The 22,127-nt window shown below is 55.8% G+C and overlaps 1 protein-coding gene and 1 long non-coding RNA gene across 2 annotated transcripts; one reads left to right on the top strand and one right to left on the bottom strand.

Moving 5' to 3' along the window:
* Positions 14 to 8,738, bottom strand: LOC102172108. Its single transcript, XR_001919215.1, has 5 exons — positions 8,656 to 8,738; positions 7,540 to 7,720; positions 2,706 to 2,865; positions 2,488 to 2,531; positions 14 to 1,260 (listed from the first exon to the last, which is right to left on the bottom strand). It is a non-coding gene; the product is annotated as an uncharacterized LOC102172108 (long non-coding RNA).
* WNT10A (Wnt family member 10A) lies at positions 7,079 to 20,655 on the top strand. The gene is made up of 4 exons (XM_018059319.1): positions 7,079 to 7,634; positions 8,666 to 8,928; positions 16,326 to 16,705; positions 19,386 to 20,655. The coding sequence occupies exons 1-4, from the start codon at positions 7,525 to 7,527 to the stop codon at positions 19,881 to 19,883; spliced, it is 1,251 nt and encodes a 416-aa protein (XP_017914808.1). The 5' UTR covers positions 7,079 to 7,524; the 3' UTR covers positions 19,884 to 20,655.

Here is a 22,127-nt window from a genome sequence, read left to right as displayed (position 1 = left end):
GCTGCCGTGGGGAGAGGCTCTGAAAGGAGTAAAGGGAGATGGTTTTGATAGAACGGCCCTCTCAGGGGTCATCACCTGGGTCCCCATCTGTCTTCCAGAACTGGGCTCTCCTGGTGGTGAAGAGTCCCAGATCCCGCCCTTGGCATTATTCTTGTTCACTCTGGTGTACATCTAGGGTCTGTATCTGCAAGCTGAGGGAGAACTGGGATCCCCTTTAATGAGCAGACTGAGGGGATCTAGGGAAAGAGGACCAGAAGCCTCTGGTGGTGTGCTAAGTTCTCAGGTCAGCCCTTGTCCTAATTCTGGGTGGAGGCAGTTTATTTGTTTTTCTGTTTCTGGGAAATTTGAGGGTAGACTTATAAGGCCACCCAAACTCAAAAGTTAACTTTATAAACGGTAGAATATGATGGAAATGTCCTTAGTTACATCAGATTTTGTTGTCATCAAAACTAACTTCACCCCCACTAACACTGAAAGAACTTAGAATGGCATTTCCAATCAAACTTAGAGGGAGGTGAAGCAAAGCTGTCCCAAGGTTACATTTCTGCCTTTCTGATTCCTCTTGGAAAGTTAATGGTGAGGGTAAAGGGACAGAAGAAGATTTGGGGTTCTGGGTTTTCCAGAATTGAGGGTAAGGCCCTCATCTTTCTCCAGAGAGAATGGAAGAGGACATAGCCAAATGGCTGGGAGTCGGAGCCCCCAACGTCCCCACAGTCCAAAAACTGCAGTGGAGAATGACTACTCCCATCAAGGTATGCAGAGCGAAGCATGAACATTAGATTCAGGCACTCTGGGTTGGAAACCAGTGCTGTTGCTTAGAAGTCGATATAGGCCATCTTAGTTCCAGTGTCTTTACCTATGCAGTAGGAATATCATTGTTTCAGTTATCCATTGCTGCATAACAAACAATCCCAAAGTAATTATTCCTCGTGATCCTTTAGGTCAGGAATTTGTCAGGACTCAGCTGGATGGTTCTGCTCTTTGTGACAGAGCTATTGGTTGTAGTCATCCACTTGGCTGATTCTGCTGGTGGCTCTGCTGGGATGGACAGTCCAAAAGGCTTCACTCGTGTATATCCAGTGTCCCAGAGTTTCTCCAGTAGCCTCCTTCTCTCCATGTGACTAGCTTGGGCTTCCTTACAGCATGGTGGCCACAGCATAAAGCTGGATTTCAAATTATACTGTGCCAAACTTGAAGGCAGAAACTGCAGTGTCTTCTTAGGGTTCAGCCTTGGAAGGTACCCAGCATCACTGTCATTCCCTTTTGGTTGACACAAGTCACAGAACCAGCCAAAATTCAAGGGGAGAGAAAACAGACTCCACTTCTCAATGTGCTGAGTGTGTGCTAAGTCACTTGGGTCATGTCTAGTTCTTTGCGACCCTATGGACTGTAGCCTGCCAGGCTCCTCTGTCTGTGAGATTCTCAGTAGGACAAGGGCAACTTGTTACACCCATCATAATCTATCCACATCCTTATATAATTTTAGGGATGACTGTTTGAGATATGCAAAGCACTTAGCATTTGATGCAATATTTTATGTCAAGTTTGTATTTAATAAATGGTAGTTACTGTGAGAAAGGGGATAGAGAGCTGATGCTTTCCAGGCATTGGGCAGGACTTGACTGCAAATGAAGATACCCAACTCAAACTAACTTAGGCCAAAAGGAATTAATTAGTGGATCTCATACCTGGAAATGGTTGGATGACATCACTGATTCAATGGACATGAACTTGGGCAAATTCCAGGAGACAGAGGGACAGGGAGGCCTGAGGGCTGAAATCCATGGGGTCGCAAAGAGTTGGACATGACTTAGCGACTGAACAACAACAAAAATACCTAGGAAGTCCAGGTAAGTCTGAATTTAGGCACTGCTGAGCCCAGGGGCCCAAATGATTGACATCACCTCTCTCTCTCTCTCACCCTGACTCCCAGGTCTATTGTTTCTACTTGTCTGTCTCTCTTCTCATACTGTCCTTATTTTCTCCTGCTGCAGACAGACTTCCTCTATATGGCAGCCTTATGTCTACATTCACTGACCCGAAAAAGACCAAAAAAGAATGAAATTCCCAGCAGAAGTCCTAAGGAAGCTGGGATCAGGTCAGCTTGACCCGCTTGCCTATCCTTGAACTAATAACAGTGCCGGGTCGGGTGTGTAGGGGGGAGACTTCCCTGGCGGTCCTGTGGTTAAGACTCCATGCTCCCCATGCAAGGGCCATGGGTCCAGTTAGTGAGAACTAAGATTCCACATGCTGCATAGTGCAGGAAAAAAAAAAAACACGAAACTAGTGTCCAGGGAAATGTACCACCACGACTGGCATTGTAGCCCCCCAAGAACCACAGGGAATTGGGGCACAGCGAGGAGAGATTTCTCCGAGTGAAAGAGAGGGAAGGGGAACTCATCCTGGGTATGACAGACCCTTTATATGACTTCCAGGGCATCAGCCCTCCCCTGACAATACCCCCTACACACACCTGTGTGACCTCACCTGGTTCGGCCCTCGAAGATCACATCGGCACCCTGGAGTGAAGCCTGTATGGAGAGGAAGTATTAGGCTGCAGTGAGAAGGAAAAGATACTTGGGTTCTCTTTTCTTTTTCAGTCTTCTTCCTCCTGGCTCCCTCAAGTCAAATACCTGAGCTTCAGGGAAGTATCATGGAGAATTCAGACTCAGAATCTCTTGAACTAAGGGGTTTGGCTAACTTACCAAGACAGGAGAATGGAGCCAGCATTGTGGGTCCATGGAAGAAAAATGAAGCACTGTACAGGATAGGGTTTTTATTCACATTTCTGCCTTCTTCAGGCTAAGCACCAAAGAATTGATGCTTTTGAACAGTGCTGGAGAGGTCTCTTGACAGTCATTTGGCCTGCAAGGAGATCAAACCAATTAATTCTAAAGGAAATCAACTCTGATTATTCATTGGAAGAACTGCTGCTGAAGCTGAAGCTCCAATACTTTGGCCACCTGATGTGAAAAGCCTGCTCATTGGAAAAGACTCTGTTGCTGGGAAAGACTGAAGGCAGGAGGAGAAGGGGACGACATGATGTTTGGGTGGCATCACCAACTCAATGGACATGAGTTTGATTAAGCTCCAGGAGACGCTGAAGGACAGGGAAGCCTGGGTGTGCTGCAGTGCATGGGGTCTCAAAGAGTCAGAACAGACTGAGCGACTGAACACCTGCCTCCCCCCTGCAAGAGTTCCCTGGCTGGGTGCAACACTTACTGTTTTAATAAAAAAAAGTCTCCTGCACTTTTCTCAGAGGCCACCAGAGGGTGCACAGAGCCCAGCTTCCCTGTTAACACGGCCCACAGATAGGACCTGCAGGACATCTGGGGAACTGAAGAGCTGTCAGTAAGACAGGGTAGGATGAAAAGGAAGTAAGGAGACCCACGGACAGCTAGGTCAAGCTGCTAGGGATCCAGACTGTCTGAGACCTCTAGGCTGAGCCAGATGTAGGGCTGGGATGCCTGCCTCTGTCTCTACTGCCGGGTTCTGGTACGGGGTGGTGGCACGGGGGCAGTGATATGGGGTGTGGGATGCTGGATTTCCTCTTCTAGGGAGGACAACTGAGGCAGTGGCAGAAAAAAAGGGAATTCAGTGGACATAGCATGAGAACAGTGGCGGGGAGCGGGGGGCAGGCGTAAAAAGGCCTAGTTTGCCAGCTCGAGCTGGGCCAAGTCAGTTCCCTTCTCTGAGCCTGTCTCCCCATTATGAAGTGAGGCTACCTGGTGGCACATGGTAAGAGTGCTTGCAGTCTTTGAACGGGCACTCGTGTGCTGGCGTCCATCTTCTATGACCCTGGAGAGTGGGAACTACAGCAGGAGTCTGGGAGCTGCCGTCTATGAAAGCTGAGAGTGGCAGCCCAGAGGCACCGTTTTGACCATTATCCTGGCCCTCTTTAAGCTCAGAGGTGGCTCTGCATCACTGCCCTGAGGACTGGGATAGGGGCTGGAAGCAGAACTCAGAAATGCCCCAACACCATGACCACCCCACCTCCCCCGTCTTGCTCACCCAGCTGCCCAGCCTCAGGCACAGTCTGAGCCACTGAGGTCCCCCGCTGGCTGAGTGGTGGGGGACATGTGGAACTGGGGAGATGGGGGAAGAGCACAGAGGCGCTCCAGATGTGTGCGTGACCACATCAGGGAACGCCGGAACAAACAGGCAGAAGGGCAGGGAGGCCGGGAGGAAGGCCCAGGACTCAGGAAGCTCTTCCCCTCCCCTTCCGGACCTAACACACAGGGGTCTAGGAGACTGGAGCTGCCGGCTCTACCCACTTCCTTACCTTCCTGAGGGGGCCATGGTCCTTGAGGCCTGGACAAGAGGACAAAGAGCTGCCTTGTCACCCTGGGGCTCCTTTGCCTCCCTTCTTCACAAAGCTAACCTTCTCCAGCAGAGCATCAAGACTGAGCTTGGACTGGGCTCAGCTAGGGTGGTGGGGGTCCCACCTGTTCTCACCCTGGTGCCTCCCTGGCCCTCCCTTCCCCGCAACCTCCGATGGAGCCACCACAGCTGGAACCATTCTCCGGCGGCGCTGCCTTTCATCCCTGGTCTCCCCCACCCCCAGTGGCCCCTGTAATTGTGGTCTCAGGCAGTGGCTGTGGGGGCTGGGGCTAGGCTGAGGGCCAGAGCCCAGGGCAGGGCCAGGGCGGGGCTTGGGGGCTGCTGATAGGGGCTTGCCCATGGCATGGGTCTTGTGGGGTTGGGGCTCCAGCAGCAGACACCCTTTCAGGGTTTCATCTTCACATATGCCAAGGCCATGGGCCCACATAAGCCTTCACTTCCTGGGGCTAGGGAGAAGCACCCCAGACGGGGCACTCCTGGACCCTCATGACAGCAGGCTAGTGCCATGCTTGAGTGCCAGCAAGGCTTGGGAATTGTTTGGTTCCTGGAGTTTTCAAAGAAAGGGTCTTCTCCCTCTCCCTTACATTTCTGTATTTCATGAATAGTGGAGGGTAGGGGAGCAAAGAGATCAGTCTTCATCTGATGAAGGCCAAAGGGAAAAAAAAATCAGCCACTAAACCAGGTCAGTGGCATTTCCCAAACGTGGTCCCATTGAAAAGCACTTGAGACATTGGTTAGAACTGCAGACCCCCAGGTCTTCCCTCTGGAAAGGCTGATTCAGCTTCACAGAGCCCAGAATTGGAATTTCCCACGACGGCCTACCCCAGGGGAAACGTACAATGCATCAAGCGTGGGACACGCTGGTGTGAGCGCTAGATGTGAAATAAGGAGGTCTGCAGCCTGGGTTATGAACCCATTGCTTGAGCCTTTCTGGGCCTGTTTCCCCAGCAGCAAATGGGAGTATGGCTCCCCAGTCTGGCTTGTCCCTGCTGGTGCCCTCTCCCACTCTGGGCTCACGCCTCCTTCCTGGGTTGAGACTGGTTCTGCCCTCCCCCTCCCCATACCCTTCCCAAACTTTAGACCCAAGCTGTCGCTCTTCCTGCAGCCTGGTAGGGGAGAGTGGGGAGGGCAGGGGGCGGCTGGGGTCAAACCCAGCTCTGGCTGACGCAGACTGCTGCCTGCCCCCGGCTGTTTCCCTGCTGTCCAGCCAGACTGCTCCCCCCACTGCCCCACCCCCACCCCCAGCAGCCTCAAGCTCTTAATTCCTGACAGCTGCGGTGGCTCCCGGCAGAGATGGGGGAGAGGAGGAGGGAGATGCCGTCAGCCTGCTGTTGCTCAGGCCACCACCACCACCTGACAGTCTGGGGACAGGGAAGGCCCCACCCCTCTCGTTCGATTCCCCAGGGGGGTGCCGATTCCAGGAATGAGCCCCTTTTTGTCTCTGAGCCCAGAGGCTCTGGTCGTTTATCCTTAAGCCAGGAGGGGCTCTCTTCAGAGAGGGGGGCAGTGAGGTTGGGAGGGAAGCATATGTACAGAGTGAGAGGCTTGTGCCCATTTTACAGAGGGGGATGTCAAGGCCACAGTGGGAATAGGTTTTGCTATCAGGGTGCAGGTTAGAGCCAGAAACAGAAGCTGGAGCCTCTGTCTCCAACTCTCTGGCTTTCGGGCCCTTACCTGTGTCCAGTACACTCATCCTGCTAGGCGAACCTAGTGTTCAGCTGGGATGTGAGGACAGAAAAGAATCCCAGAGAGGTGTGGCCCTGAGCCAGGAAGCTGGTGTTTGGGACCTCCCAGAGGACCAAGAGGCAGGGCCAAGGTGAGACCTGGGATATCTACAGGCTGGGCATGGGGAAGGAGGACTCACTGTTGGGACTGCTGCTGTTATGCTCAAGTGGGCTTTGATCCAGCTCTTCCACTAACTTGCCGGGTGACCTTGAGGAGGTCATGACCCTCTCTGAGCCTCAGTATTTTCTTATGAAATAAAAGGGGATAAAATAAGATAACCTCAAAGCACACTTTTAGGGTTAAAAGGCTCTCTAATCCCTCCTCTTAGGGTATGCCACCCCTGGATGCTCTGCTCACAGACAAACATTCACTGGAGTCCCAGGACTTTTACCTTCACCAGCTCATTGATGAGACGAGGTGGGTCTCATTAACCTCATTTCACTGAGGCACAGGGTGGTTTGGTGTCCAGGAGGCACCTGTTGAAGGTCACTCGCCAACAAGAGCGAGATGGGGGGGGTGTGCTGCTAACCTCCTCTGCAGGACCCCACACCTGCCTCAGCAGCCAAGCCTGGGAAGTCCCTCCTGAGGTGGGGGAGGCAAGCAGAGGGCCAGCCCCTGCAGGTGTGTATATGCGGTGGGGGGTGGGAGGCGGGGGATGGCTCCCCAGCAGCTGTGGCTTAGCCGGGCGCACACACCTCGCAGTAACACACACCTTCCCACACAAACCAGCCAGCCGGCTCACTGGCACCGCCCTGGGCCTGATCGAGCAGACCCCAACACCTCTTCTTCCCGCCCCTCCCCGCACGGTCTGCACCGCCGCTCCCACCCCAATGCTGAGCAGACACAGTGGCCTCGGGAGGAGTACACGCCTCTGCCCCCCCTCTCCCGTCGTCGTGACGTCACGTGGGGTAGAGCCCTGAGACTCGGGGAGTTGGGGGGGGTGAGGAAAGGGGAGGCGGCCGAGCTCCCTGAGCCGGGACAGTCACTCACTCTTTTGGGCGGTGGGGCCGGGCACAGACAGCGCCGCCCCCCCAACTCCCCCCACCCCGCCGCCCGCCTCGCAAGCCCTCGGAAGCACAGGCTCACCGCGCTGTGCTCTGGGGGCTCCCTGGCACCCCAGCCTCTCTTCCCTAGCCCACAGCACCTCCGGGCCCCCCTTACACTCAAGAGGCACCAGAAGTTGTTGCAGGGGGGCCTCGGGAAATTCCCCGAACCCCTGTGCCAGGAGGTGCCCGGTGCGCCCGCCCGCCCGCCGCCCCCCCCCCGAGGGCGGTGCCCGGGGGCGCTGCCCCATGGAGCAGGGAGGCGGGCACCGTCTGCTCCGGGAGCCGTGACCCGAGTCGGAGCTGTGTGTCGCAGCCGCCCCGACCCCCCGCGGATCATGCGCCGTCGCCCCTGGCTCGCCGGTCCCACCGGGCTGTGAGCCCCCAACTCCTGGCCCATCACGGCCTGCGCGCGATGGGCAGCACTCACCCTTGCCCCTGGCTGCGGCTCCGACCTCGGCCCCAGCCGCGGCCCGCGCTCTGCGCTCTCTTCTTCCTACTGCTGCTGGCTGCCTCCGTGCCCAGGTGAGCCCTCACCTTATGCCCCGCCCTCCTGGAGAGCTGGGACCCCCAGCCACAGGGACCTCTGCGCGCCTGCTGGGGCAGGGGACCTGAAAGGAGGGAGGGACGGTGTCGCAGTAAAGTGTTTGTGACCAATGAAAAGAGTACTCTCACAGGAGGGGGTTGAACTGGTGACAGACTAAGGGCAGGCCAGGGAGACAGGGCAGTGCCCGGAAGAGTGATGGCTACTAGAGGGAAAAGTGTGTGTTTAGTGGGCAGCAAGTGCCAACCTGGAGTCCCTGCTATGCTGGGGGTACACACCTCACCCCAGGAATAAGCTCAAATTGCCAAGCTTTATCTTAGAGATTGCCCCTAGGCAGAGGCAGGGGTTGGGAGCCCAAAGGGGGTCGCCCAGGTGGGGTCAATGAGAGATGGCAGCTAGAAGGGTTCTTAGGGTGCATATGCGTGTGTGTGTGTGTGTCTTTCTGTCTGCGGTCAAGTGAGCCCAGCAAGCTGAGTTGTAAACAGCAGTCTGTGTGTGCACATGTGTGGATATGAGGGCTCATGGATCAGTGTATGTTCAGATGAACATGTGTGTGAACTTGTGAGTGTCCATGTGTATGTATATAACTATGTCTGATGAAGTGTGCATGTGGGTAAGTGTTCCTGCATCTGTGTGTCCACTTCAATGTGTGTAGAAGTGTGTCTGCATGAATGTGACTGTCTGAAGCACGCGGTTGAGAGTGGTCTCTGGGAGAACGCTTTGAGAGCATCAGTGCCTGGGGATGTACTTATGAAATACTCTTTGCGAAGGCATACCGGATGTGTGTCCATTTGCACATGTTAATCGGTGTGGGTGTGCAACCCGGTGGGCTGTCTTGGAGAGGAGGATGGTGAGAAGGTTGAGAAAAAGAGAGTGCTTTGGGGATACGCTGATGGGCTCAACCCTCGAAAGCAGGGGTTGGAACAGAGCCTTTGGGACAGAGTGTGTATAGTTAGATGGGGCCCTCCTAGCCCCCCAGACGCTCACCCACCCCAAACCCACCTGCCTGCAGGTCTGCACCCAACGATATCCTGGGCCTCCGCCTCCCCCAAGAGCCCGTGCTCAACGCCAACACGGTGTGCCTGACATTGCCAGGCCTGAGCAAGCGGCAGATGGAGGTGTGTGTGCGCCACCCTGACGTGGCTGCTTCAGCCATCCAGGGCATCCAGATTGCCATCCATGAGTGCCAGCACCAGTTCCGGGATCAGCGCTGGAATTGCTCTAGTCTCGAGACTCGAAACAAGATCCCGTATGAGAGTCCTATCTTCAGCAGAGGTAGCTGCCCCTCACCCCTCACCCCTCACCCTTGCCCTGCCCACCCCATTCAGCACCCTCACTCCAGAACTGATCTGCCAGCTATTAAGCTGGCAAGCTCCCCAGGTGCTCATCTCTTGACCCGTGTTGCTCTCCTCTTGCCTCTTTCTGCTCTGGGCAAGTCCATGATGGGGGGAAGTGGGCAGTCAGACAAACCGGGCAGATGTGGCTCCAGACTGGGCTGTGTGGGATGCAGGTGGCAGGTTTCATGCCTGAGAACTGAACTTCTGGGTTATCCTGCCCAGGACTGACTCTGCATAACTCAGGCCCAGGAAATACCCATATCTGTCACCTGCCTCAATTTACCCTACACCCAACTAGTAAATAGCATTTAGGATGGAGGGCCTGTGATGAAGTACCCAGAATCCACATGAAGAGGAGTCAGGGACCTTTGCCCAACAGTGTAGGTGAGGGAAGCCTAAGCAGGTAAAACTATACTTTTGCAGAAGCCTTTCCCAGTGGGGAACACCACCAGCCTCTGTGTCTTCCTTGCTGCCCTGCAAACCCTCTCTGAATCAGAGGCACTGGGTGTGTGCCTGTCTTCTGCCCAGTAGGCTTTGCTTACAGTTCTGCCTATCCCTTTGCCCCTCATGGTTGGGAGAAGCTGCAGCCTACTATCTGTTCCCCTCCCTGGACTTTCGGGTGACCCACCCGGACAATCCCTAGAGTGGCTTGGGCTGGAGATGGCAGGCCTTTCCTCATTCAGTTCCACTCACACCCACCTCCTTCCCTGGTATCTTAAGCTTTGATTCGGGTCTTTGGAAAAAGATGGGGGTCTTGCCTCCTGGATGGGCCTAACTGGGTATATCTCTCCTCCGTGCAACTACTTGGGTGGGACAGCGTGGGGACCTGACTCCTTGGGGCTTGTACGATTCTCAGGTGACAGCAGAGAAGGCCAGGTACCCCTGTACTCGGTGCCCTTTGGGCCCAGGGGCTTTTGGGAGAGTCAGACTCTAATGTACCCTAATTTCAGAAAGAACTGAGTCAGGGGCATTCCCTGTCCACCAGGATCTCTCCGCGCATCCCGGAGCCCCCAGGTCAGGGTCCACCCCAGCTTTCCCCAGCCCAGCCCCTTGCCGCCCGCCCCGCCCCCGCGCGCTCTCCCTGCTCCCTCCCCCGCGCGCCCGGGGCGCTGTTTCTCCCCGGCCGAGCCCAGCCCGACGCGTGTGGCGGCATGCAGCCGCGAACTAATCCCCGCGGGCCGCGGCAGACGGCTCCCGGCCCCAGCCGCGCGCCTCTCAAAGAGGGCGACACCGCCCCCCCCCCCACCCCGTCCCGAGCTCCCGCCCCGCCCGCCCCGCCGCCCAGGAGCCCCTCCCGCCGTCTGCCCGGAGAGGATGCCCGCGACCCCCGGCCGATTGGCCTGCCCAACTCCGGCCCGGCGCCCCGCCCTGGCCGCCCCCGCTGCCGCCTGGCTCACGGACACGAAGTGACAGGCCCCTGCATCTCTCCTGCCCCGGCCGGGCCGGGCCGGCGCTCCCCGCTGCCGCGCGCCCGAACCCACTCCGGGATTCTGGGTCACCCGCGCTCCCCGAAGTCCGGTTCTCGCCAGCGCGGGCCTCGAGTTTGCTCCGGGTTCCGCTCTCTGAGGACTTGGGCAACCGTGTCTCTTATGGGGAGGCGAGGCTAGCTCTCCGCCCCTCTTCCCGGGGCCGCGGTGTCCCCTCTTTCCCTCTGGTCCTCCTGCCCCCTCTAGGCCGAGTGAACCCAGGCGCCCCGACTGCTTCGACGGGGGGAGGCCCGTTCGGGCTGGTGGAGGACACGGGGGCTTTGCAGCTTGGGGGAGAGTTCGGAGCGGTGGAACCCCGCGGGATTGGCGCTGTGCCAGGCGCTCCCGGGTTCACCTGCAGTTTAATAAGCGGGAGGTGAGCTGGGGGGACGGGTAGGGGGGGAGGTGAGGTGTGGAGGGGGGAGACTTGCCGGGGCTAGCCGGCGCGGGGCGGCGCCCAGCGCGGGGAGGGGGCGGGACAGCGCCGCTCCTGGACTCCTGCAGGGAGGCTGGGCTCCTGCCTTTGGCCTCACAACACCGGCCTACCTCTGTGGCTTCTGCCTCTCCCCCCGCCCCCACCGCTCCCATTGCAACACCCCATTTCTACCTTTCTATCCTCCTTGGAGGATGGCCTTCTCTGAGGGCTTCTGGAAAGAAATGTCCACGCCCCACCCCTCTCCTCACCTCCCAAGGCCGCCGTTGCCCTGCCTCACTCACTCCACACTCTTCTGGGACCATTTTCTTGGCCCATCACCTCAAGGGCTAGCTAAATTTGAATCCCATGGGCCAGTCTTGGCGGTAAGGAGCCCCTGGGCTGGATTCTTCCCCCAGTCTCCCTTCTTTTCAAGACATAGATTGTCCATGAGGAGATGGGGTGACCCCAGTTTCCCCATATGGAATATCAGTAGGATGACCCCTCTTCTGACCCTGGCTGCCAATGGAGTTCTCTTAAAGGTGCACTTGGGCTTCCCAGGTGGCTCAGTGAGTAAAGAACCCACCTGCCAATGCAAGAGACATAAGAGGCGTGGGTTTGATCCCTGGGTGGGGAAGATCCCCTGGAGGAGGGCATGGCAACCTACTCCAGTATTCTTGCCTGGAGAATCCCCATGGACAGAGAAGCGTGATGGGCTACGGGCCATGGAGTTGCAGAGTCGGGCAGAAGTGACTTAGCATGCACATGCATGCCGCCACGTTTAAAATTCAGAGACTGCTACCAGGAGGTGGTCCCCCAAGTCTTCCACCTGAGTGCTGTCACTGTCATCTAATTGTCCTGACACTTTTCCTGCAATGGGTTGGCTGAAGGGATGGGGTTCTCATGTAGGAGGTAGAGGGAAGGGTGTTTGAGCACCTGGAGTGGGTGCTAGGGAAGCAGGACACACAGTAGGGCTTTCCCCAACCAAGCAGAGGGAGGTGGGGCTGCTGGAACCTGGGAGTTGGGAGGCAGGGAGAGTGGGGTCTCTAGGGGACTAGAGTCCTAAATAAACTGTGAGAGGACCACCCCCATCTCAGAGGCAGCTGTGACCCAAGGATCCTGATATCCCCAGCTTTCAGTTCTGAGGACTCACACACGTTGGTGCTTGGGTGGGTGAAATGCTGGACAAACTTGGCTAGAAGGGGCGGCTCTTTATTTTGTGGATTAAAGAACTCCATCTCTTACTCAGGATGCAGGGACCAGAGGGAGATTTGAGGAATGGGCTGTTTAGAGCTGGACTTGGGCACTGGAGTTAGAGGGGATGAGAGGACAGGGACAGATGTGGTGGAGACAGTAGATTCACGCAGCAGGTCCTGGAGCACTGGCACAGTTTGGGTACTGCCCTCCCTAAGGCCCAGACTCATTCAGAATGGATGGAAAGAGGGGGTGTGAGGCTCTGCAGTAAGCCAGGCTCCCAGCCCAGGAGAACCCAGCAATTTGAGAGTCTAGCCTCTGCTCTCCAAGGCCCTGGCTCTTTGTCTCCCACCTCCCTTTTACATTCACCCTCAGGGAGTCTTGTTTTTATGCGTGGGCTTGGGATATGTGATGGTACTCACATGGGGAGACTGAGGCACAGGCAGTCATATCCTAATGATTATCCTAACCATAATCTTAATCATATCCTAACAGGATCACCTAAAGTCCTGTTATTCTCGTTTGTCTAGTCACTAAGTTGAGTCCGACTCTTTGGCAACCCCTTGGACTGTAACCCACCAGGTTCCTCTGTTCATGGGGTTTCCCAGGCAAGAATAATGGAGTCGGTTGCCATTCCCTTCTCCGGAAGGAGACCTTCCCAACCCAGGGATCGAACTAATTACCCAAAACATATTAAGTACTTGCTGTGTGCTGATCACTGTTCTGAAGCACTTTATCTGTACTGTAGGGTCTTCAAACAAACCCCACGCACTAGGTTCTATCATTATCCTCCTTTTATAAAGGAAGCTTAGAGAGGTTGGGTAACTTGCCATTAGTCACACAGCTTGTACATGAGCTGCAGAGCCAAGACTCAAGTGTAGGCCAGCTGTTCTTAGAGATAGCACTCAACCCCCTGCATAATGCCTCCCAAGCTGCAAGGCCACCATGATCTCCTACCTGGTGCCCAGAGGTGAACTGGTATGATGGAGAAGTAATCCAAAAAATGGAGCTGGCATGCACACATGTACACACGCACTCTCACACACCAACACCTTACCACAGTTGTGAAGATGTGATGCTGCATCAGTGTCACCCCTAAGTGTCCCCACATATAGGCAACCCTCTCTCTCTCTCTCTCCCAGGCCGAGAACATGAACACGCACAGATTATTTGCGCACAGATTATTCGTGTGGAGGGAATGGAGACCAGACTTCTCCACCTCTCCTCCTTCTTTGACTTGAATGGGCAGGTCCCAAGCTTCTCTAAACCTTCCTAGTTCCCACCGGCTCCCGAGTCCTCTCTCCTCCACACTTCCCTGCCCTCCAAACCTCCTCCCCCAGCCCCTTCCTGGCCGTTGGCTGCGTCCTGTAGCAGCAGCTGACTCCGGTTAGATGCTGGCAGTCCCTGTCCGAGATCAAAGGCAGGGCGGCTAATTGTGCGTCTTAACGAGCACCCACCCCCCAGTGCTCCGGGCAGCCCAGCTGGCCAAGGCCCCACCCCTCTCCCCCTCCAGCTGGCCAGATGGCACTGTGCCTGCGTCTGCCCCAGACAGTTGGGGCCAGGACCGAAACTGGGGCCCAGAATGGGAGCTGGGGGCAGACCCAATGAGCTGGACTTCTCTGAATGCTTGGAGCAGAGGGTGACCATACAAGCCCTGCCTGGTCACTCCTGTATGTGGCTGTGAGAGGTGCCAGAGGCCATGGGGTGGTGTCTTTAGCTGCCTGGGGTCGCTAGGGGTGTTCTCTGTAGACTGTGGGCTACCTTTCTCCAGACTCCTCTAGGCTTGCCCTTGAATGTAATGGAGCCTGGAAGATGGTGGTTGGATTGGCCCAGCACATCTCCTGGGACCAGCAACTTGCTCTTTCCTGGTGTTATGCATAGACAAGGTCAGAGGACTGGGAACTGTGCTATCTGGGTTTCTTACTCAGCAGCAGGTCTTCTGCAGAGCCAAATGTCCTTCAGTAGAAAGTGGCCAGGCCTGGGAGCTGGGAGAGCTGGGGCTGGGCCCAGCTCCATTACCCCTCTTTTGTACAGTGTGTGTAAGTGTGTGTGTGTGTGTGTGTGTGTGTGTGTGTGTGTGTGTGTGTTGGGAGGGGTGCTTTCTGGGCTGCTTCTGGTGGTCTATATATGGCCATTTGTCCTAGAAGCAGGCTGATGACTCCCCCACCCCAAGCAATAATCAGGGTCCCACAGATAAAAGGCAAGGGATAAATACAGGGTATGCGCCTCAGCTAGAGTCTGCCTTTCTTTCCCTTGGGCCCCACCTCCCAGGGCATTGTCTACTCTTCTGCAACTCCCACCAGTTCCCAGGGCCCCTTCTGAGGGCTCCTGCCTATTCTCTATTCCTTCCTGTTTCCTCAGAGCTGGTTTTTTCTTAGAAAAGGTCCTGAGACGTCATCAGCTGGAATGAGAAGCTAAAGAGGGATCATCTGCTCTATGGGCTTCTGGTGACCCAAGTGATTTGTTTTCGAGTAGGCCATGAGCTGCAGAGCTCCAGGCCTGGCGGGGAAAACAAGAAAGGGCAATAGCCTGAAACTGCAGCAGCGGTGGGTGAAGTCAGACAGCAGGAAGGAACTTCTCAATAATATCAAGTGTTTATGTAGTCCTTGCCTAGAGAATCCCATGGGCGGAGGAGCCTGGTGGGCAAAGAGTCGGACACAACTGAGTGACTTCACTTTCACTTTCACTTCATGTAGTCCTTACTAGGAGTAAGGTATTATCCTAAGCATTTTAAATTTCTTAACTCAGTTCTTGGAACAACAATGAGACAGATGTTTTACAGATGAGAAAATTGAGGCACAGAGAGGTCAAGTCACTTGGCCAAGGTCACTCTATTACCAGCTAGTAAGTGGAAGAGCCAAGATTGAAACCCAGGCAGTCTGGCACCAGAGTTCATATTCTTTTACACATCTTGTTTTTTGTTTTTGTTTTTTGCCAGGCAGGGAGAGGGGGACAGGGCCCTGTGATGCAGAGGGTGAGCATTAGGGGTGGGACTGGGTTAGGGTCTCTGTCCAGTCCTGGTTGGCTCTCTGGGGTCAGTGAGGCCTCCAAGTCCTCTCAATCTTGATGCTGAGGTAGTAGGATTGGGAGTTTTTGCTTCTGAATCTTTGGCCTCTCCTAAGCCATCAGCTCCCAGCCGAATTCTGGCTTCCCCACAGGTGTCTATGGCTCAGCTGAATCTCCTGCTCATGTGGGAGCTGTTGTTGCCCTTGGTTTCTTCCACTGCTCAGACTCTCTCGGGTTCAGAGGCTGGTCAGAGACCTGCCCTTCGCCGGTCCTTTCTCAGATGCAGAATGAGATGCAGCTTGTAGGTCCAGAAGCCCCAACCCTCCCCTGCAAGTAGGACTCCCCCTGCCGCAGACCCAGAGGATGGCTCAAGCTGGGAATGTCAAGGAGGAGGAGCAGTGTAGACAAGTCCTGGGCTCCTGAGAGTCACCCATCTTGGAAGCTTTGCACCCCTGAGCATCTCATGAAGGCATCTACCTTAGCTAACCGTTCCTTCTCAGTGTTCAACATGACTAGTCTTAACCCCGAGTCAGCAGGGGGCTCACTCCTAGCATCCTTGAGACAATCTCTTCAGCTGACCTGAAGAAACCACAGGCAGGATGGCTGGGCAATACCCTTTTCTGAGCAGACTTTCTGGGATGTCACGTGTGCAGGGAAGGGGGAAATTCCCCTGGCTCTTTTCCCTCCCTCTGGTACCTGGCCATCAGAGGGTGTTCTGTGATGTGCCCAAGCGGGTGGCTGCAGTCAGGATATCTTGGGGCTGGGAACCTTAGGAGGACACCATCTCCTCTTACTTACCCTTCTGCCCATTACCATCCCCTGGGGCCCAGAATTCCATCACTGGTTTTTTTTTTTTTTAGGTTAAAATTTGCTTTCTTTCTGCAGGCTTATCTTAAAATTGCAAATATTGCATGAGAGATAATAACTTAAGTCTTTGATGGCAAAAAAATTTTTTTTCTTACTAGATAGTGTCTGTCCAACGGGAGAGCTGTAGACACAAACTCTGAGCTTGCCAAGGGTGAAGGGAAAGGAGTTCAAAAAGGAGAGCTGTGGGGAAGATCTCCCCCATTCCATCCTGCGTGCAGAACTTCCGGCAGCGTAATTTCTGCCCCTCTCTATGTCCTTGTACCAGATCCCTCCCCGGCCCACCACTGGGCCTCTGCTTCCCCTCGGTGCTGTGAGAAAGCTGAGTAGGGAGGGCAGAGGGATGGGATGTGAAGGCCCCTCAAAGGCCGTTTCCCGCATGTCTACGCCCAGGTTTCCGAGAGAGTGCATTCGCCTACGCCATCTCGGCAGCCGGCGTGGTGCACGCGGTATCCAATGCCTGCGCCCTGGGCAAACTGAGGGCTTGCGGCTGCGACGCGTCCCGACGCGGCGACGAGGAGGCCTTCCGTCGGAAGTTGCACCGCCTGCAGCTGGAAGCGCTGCAGCGCGGCAAGGGCCTGAGCCACGGAGTTCCCGAGCACCCTGCCCTGCCCCCTGCCAGCCCCGGCCTGCAGGACTCCTGGGAGTGGGGCGGCTGCAGCCCTGACGTGGGTTTTGGAGAGCGCTTCTCTAAAGACTTTCTGGACTCCCGGGAACCTCACAGAGACATCCATGCGCGCATGAGGCTCCACAACAACCGAGTAGGAAGGCAGGTGAGCGCCCCACCCCGCTGGGCCGGCTCAGACCCCTCTGCCTAGGGCCCCTCCCCTCCTCCGGGCTCATCTCTCCTCTGGAGACCGTACCACTATCCCTAACTCAGCAGCTTATCGTTGTGTGTGCTTAGTCTCTCAGTCGTGTCCGACTCTTTGCGACCCCATGGACTGTAGCCCTCCAGGCTCTTCTGTCCATGAGGATTCTCCAGGCAGGAATACTGGACTGGGTTGCTATGCCCTCCTCCAGGGGATCTTCCCAATGCAGGTCTTTTGCAGGCAGATTCTTTGCTGTCTGAGCCACCAGGGAAGCCCCAACTTATCATTGCCCCCTCCTAATTTGGTCATCAAATGTGTGTTGGCTAGCTACTGTGTGCCAGGCACCAGACTAGGCCTGGGGCTATGAGGGCAAAACAGCCTCTGCCCTGGAAGAGCTTCCCCTCTGCTGAGCAGCCTGATCCTCCCAGTTCCTGCTGTGAGCAGAGGGCAGAGCTCTGGGTTGCAGTCAGGACCTCCAAGTCTAGGCCTCCTCTGCCACTCAATCTCCTCTCCTATAAAGTTAGAAGATTGAACTGGATGATCCGTAAGGCTCCCTACTGTGAATGTTCCATGATTCTGTTTCCCTGTGCTTAGACACCCCTCCTCTCCCAGGCTTTCTGTGCAGAATGAGAAATTCCTGCAAAGGGAGATTCCCTGGGGCCACAGTGGTACTGTTATGTTTTCATCCTCCTTTCTCTGCACCCCCTGCCACCTCCAATATTCATACTCCCTCAAAGGTCATTCATTTTTAAGGGGGGAGAAGAAGGGGGGGAGGAGAAGGAAAGGGAAGAAGAGAAAGGAGAAGAGGGGGAGGAGGATGAAGGAGAGGAGAGGGAGGAAGGAGAGGGGAGGAGAGGGAGAGGACAGAAAGGAAGAAACAAAGGGAGGGAGATGTGGAGGAAAGAAAGAAGGGAAAGTAATAGCACACATTCAGTTTATTGAGTCCTTTCTCTGTTAGGCATTGACCTGGAGCATTTTACTGTATATTAGCATATTTCACTTACACCTACCTATGAAGGTTTTATTATTCACCTCATGTTCAGATATGGAAAGTCAGGCACAAACAGACTAAGAAGCTTGGCTCAGGTGATGCAACTAGTGAGAAAGTGGCAGAGGCGGGATTCATCTCCAAGCAGTTGAGTCCTGAACCCTTTTGTTCTATAGTGTAGTCTATGTGAAGATGCCTCCCTAACCCTCATGGTAGCTCAGCACCGTCTTTTATTGGTTACTCAGCCCCCTGTCCCTTCTCTTGGCCCTGCCCAGTCTGCTCAGGCCTTGTGTCTGGCTTCCCCTCACTCTGGCTGGCACTTTCTCCATCTCACTCCCCCTTCTCCTGGCTTCTCAGCCCAGGCCGGTTCACCTCCTTCTTCCACAAAGACTAGAGCTGATTCAGCTCTCCCATCATGACTGAGAGGTGAGGTAAACTGAGGCATATCCACCCTCAGGTCACATCCAGCTCCCACCTGGTTCTGCCCTGTTCATGCAGCTCTTTTCCCAAGCGTCCATTACTACCTCAGCCCATACCAACAGTGCCTCCTCCTCCCTGTTAAACTAGTTAATTAATGGCTGCTGCCTGTGGGAAGCAGATGTTCTGGAGCTGTTGGCCTGGGGAGGCACTGGGCTGCTTTCCACGTGGTGTTGACACCACAGGCTGCACATCAAGCTGCAGAGCCTTTTAAGACTTGGAGGAATGAGGTCCCTCTTTTATGGCCCTATTGCCCAGGTTTGAGGGCCCCAGATCATTGCTTTGTGTTTTTGGAGTGGAGCAGGGGGAGGGGCACGTGGCCAGTTTCCTCTGGGGTCTCTGGTGAGGATAAGGTGAAGGGGCTCTTTGGGAGGAGACTCAGGAGAGCAGGCTAAGGGCTGGGCAAGAAGTGGGTAGGTTGTATTACAGTAACTAGCTCCCTTGGAGGCTTGGGAACCTTTCTCTACTTTCATTGCCCTGGGGGTCTGGCTGTTTGTGTTCCCTTTGGTTCCGTATTCAGGTAGAGCCTTTGGCTCCTCTTGATGCTGTTTCCTAGGAGGAATGGTGGCACTCAGTGCTGGGCAGAATAAGCCCCAGCCTGTATGATGGAGAGGAGGGGAAGGGAAATCTCTCCAGCCCCTGGCCCTCCCCTTAGGCTTCTTGCAAAGTGCTACAGGGCCCAGAGGAAGAAAGGGGCTTTCTCAGATTCCCCACAGTCTCTGCTCACAGCCTGGAGTGAGGCCAGAGGCTTTGGGCTGGGAGGTAGTGGGGCCAGCACACCCCTGCTCCTGGTCCCCACCTGAGGGTTGGAAGAAGAGGGAATTTCCCTGAGGATCTGGGATCCCCCTCAGGAAGCAAGAGCCTCCAGCCCCAAGGGCCCCCTGCAGCTGCTGGGAAAGGCAGTGGGAGGGGAGGGGTGCAGGAAGGAGGGAATTCCCCTGGGGTCTGACGGGTGGGAGGTGGGACAGAACAGCAGAAGAGTAGGCAGAACTCTTGTCCTGTTTGCCTGGTTGAGAAGCTGTGCCCCGCACCCACCGGCTTCGGGCCTCAGCCTTTGCCTCTGTTCAATGGGAGTTGGTTTGCAAAGCCTCTGAGATTCTCCCAGGCCAAGGTCTGCGTGGGGAGGAGGGCAGTGGGGCCGGCCGCAGGCGTCACCCTCCCCCATGCCTCCCTCTGCAGGCGGTGATGGAGAACATGCGGCGGAAGTGCAAGTGCCACGGCACGTCAGGCAGCTGCCAGCTCAAGACTTGCTGGCAGGTGACGCCCGAGTTCCGCGCGGTGGGGGCGCTGCTGCGCAGCCGCTTCCACCGCGCCACGCTCATCCGCCCGCACAACCGCAACAGCGGACAGCTGGAGCCCGGTCCCGCGGGGGCACCTTCGCCCGCCCCGGGCCTTCCGGGGCCACGGCGCCGCGCCAGCCCCGCCGACCTGGTCTACTTCGAGAAGTCGCCTGACTTCTGCGAGCGGGAGCCGCGCCTGGACTCGGCGGGCACCGTGGGCCGCCTGTGCAACAAGAGCAGTGCGGGCCCCGACGGCTGCGGCAGCATGTGCTGCGGCCGCGGCCACAACATCCTTCGTCAGACACGCAGTGAGCGCTGTCACTGCCGCTTCCACTGGTGCTGCTTCGTGGTCTGTGAGGAGTGCCGCATCACTGAGTGGGTCAGTGTCTGCAAGTGAGCCGACGGCTCTCCTCCCTCAGGCTGCTCCTCTGTGGCGTGCCGTGTTGGCCGAGCATCACCTTGGTTCCTGGGAGTGGAGGCTGGACCACAAGATTTTATAGGAACCTCCCAGCTCTGAGGTCATCAAGACTTCAATCACGGGACAATTCAGGCTTGCTTGGGCCTCCCCCACTCACTTCTGTGGTCTCCAGGACTGACATTTTGCCTCCTGGATCTCTGCCCCAAGCTCAGACAGCTCCGATGGGCTGGGGGTTGCCCCACACTTTAGGGCCATGTCATCCAGGCATGCTCTGGGCTTGCCTCTTTTATCTCCTCACCCCTTCCCCTGGAGTGGGAGGAAACCAATGGAAGCTGGTGGGTAGGGGGAGGAGGAGTACAAAGAAGAAATGGACATCACTGAGCTGAAGTGTTTCTGCAGAGGCCTCAGAGGTTCTTCTCCACCGGCCCCTGCCCCTCCTCGTTCATTTAACAAATATTTATTTTGCACTCTTTGCAGCCTGGCACTCTGTGGGGATGAGAGGTGCTGGGAATACAGATGTGAATAAGAGACACAGCACCTACCCTCTTGGAGTTTACATTCTGGCTGGGGAAGATGGGCAATAAACAAGAAAATGCACAAGCAAGGACATTTCAGACAATGCTGTGTGATGTGAAGAAAATAAAGCAAGGTGCTGGATGTAGAGTGATTTGTGGGGAGTGGGGCCCCTTTAGATAAAGCTGCTGGTCGGAGAGAACTGCACGCTGAGACCTCATGATAAGCAGAGCTGTGGTAAAATATTTGTGTACAATATGTATGCTAAGTCGCTTCAGTTGTGTCTGACTCTTTGCGAGTCCATGGGCTATATGTAGCCTGCCAGGCTCCTCTGTCCATGGGGATTCTCCAGACAATAATACTGGTGTGGGTTGCCATGCCTTCCTCCAGAGGATCTTCCCAACCCAGGGATCAAACCCAGGTCTCCCACATTGCAGGCAGATTCTTCACCATCTGAGCCACTAGGGAAGCCCAAGAATACTGGAGTGGGTAGCCTATCCCTTCTCCAGGGGAACTTCCTGACCCAGGGATCGAACTGGGGTCTCCTGCATTGTAGGCAGATTCTTTACCAGCTGAGCTACCAGGGAAGCCAGAGCCATGCACAAATTGAGGGTTAAGGGCTTACCAGGCAGAGGCCATGTTGAATGCAAAGGCTCTGAGGTCCGAAAGATCTCAGAAGGAACAGCAAAGAGGCCAGTGTGATTGGAGGGAAGAAATCAAGGGACAGATGTCGGAAAGGAGCATCCCAGGTGGGGGTAGGGGAATGGGCACATGATGTGTCCTTCCAGGCCAAGCTAAAAAGTTGGGATTTTATGTAAGAGAAATGGGAACCTTCAGAGGGTCTTAGGCAGGCAAGTGTCATGGTCTGATTCCCACATAGATTGCTGTCTGGGGAACTGAATGACTGGGGACAAGTTGACAGCAGAGGGCCAGGTAGGAGAGACAACCAGAGATAAGCCCTGGATTAGATGGGGAAGTTGGCAAGGGGCCAGATCAGGAGCCCTGGAGGCCAGAGCTCTAGCTGTCCACCTTGTGCCTGAGCCCTCTGCCACAAGCCAGGACGAGTGTTGGCCAGCAGCACCCGTCAGCAGAGACAGGAGGCACTCTGAGAGCAGTAATCCTGGGCAAGACCCAGCTCAACCCAGCCAGCCCAGCGCCCCGGGGAGCAGGTGGGGCTAGGAGGCGCGGCTGGGGAGAAGGGTGGCGGGGGAGGGCCAGGAGACTCACTGTCTGGATTCTGGTCTCTCTGAGTCCAGGTAGGGGAGGCGGGGTGTGTAAGTGAGGCTGGGCCAGGGGGGACATCCTTTCTGGGCGTCTTGTGCCCCCAGATCCCCAGCTTGGGGTACCCTTTGGCAGGTCAGTTGGCCTCCCGTCTAGACCCTCGGAAGAACACTGTGGAGCTGGCAGCCTAGGTCCAGTGTTACCCTCTCCTTGGCTCTCAGAGCTGATGTTTTTCTGGAATAGACCCTCAAGGAGGAGGCAGTGGAGAGGGAGGCAGGGTCAGGATCTTGGGGAAAGTACTCTTTGTCAACTGCTCACAGTTGAGAGTCCTGCTGCCTGTCTCAGTTTACCCCAGAATGGCACCCTTCTTGATGAACCAGCCAAGGATGAAGTCTTGTTCCTTTTCCTAGTTGCCAGCCTACACACATCTCCATACCTCCCTGGCCCTAACTCATGTCTCTGCACCCCTGAGTAGGGGTGAGAAGGAAG

Source organism: Capra hircus, chromosome 2 (genome assembly GCF_001704415.2).
Source record: "Capra hircus breed San Clemente chromosome 2, ASM170441v1, whole genome shotgun sequence".
NCBI classification, from domain to species: Eukaryota; Metazoa; Chordata; class Mammalia; order Artiodactyla; family Bovidae; genus Capra; species Capra hircus.
The sequence above is the reverse complement of the archived record's forward strand: the minus strand, read 5'-3'. Positions and strand labels throughout refer to the sequence as shown.

What these genes read in the sequence shown, in the direction of transcription:
- WNT10A (XM_018059319.1), top strand. Translation starts at nt 7,525, where the DNA reads ATGGGCAGCACTCACCCTTGCCCCTGGCTGCGGCTCCGACCTCGGCCC. An exon ending in CTGGCTGCCTCCGTGCCCAG is followed by an intron (nt 7,635 to 8,665) that starts GTGAGCCCTCAC and finishes ACCTGCCTGCAG; the next exon opens with GTCTGCACCCAACGATATCC. An exon ending in GAGTCCTATCTTCAGCAGAG is followed by an intron (nt 8,929 to 16,325) that starts GTAGCTGCCCCT and finishes GTCTACGCCCAG; the next exon opens with GTTTCCGAGAGAGTGCATTC.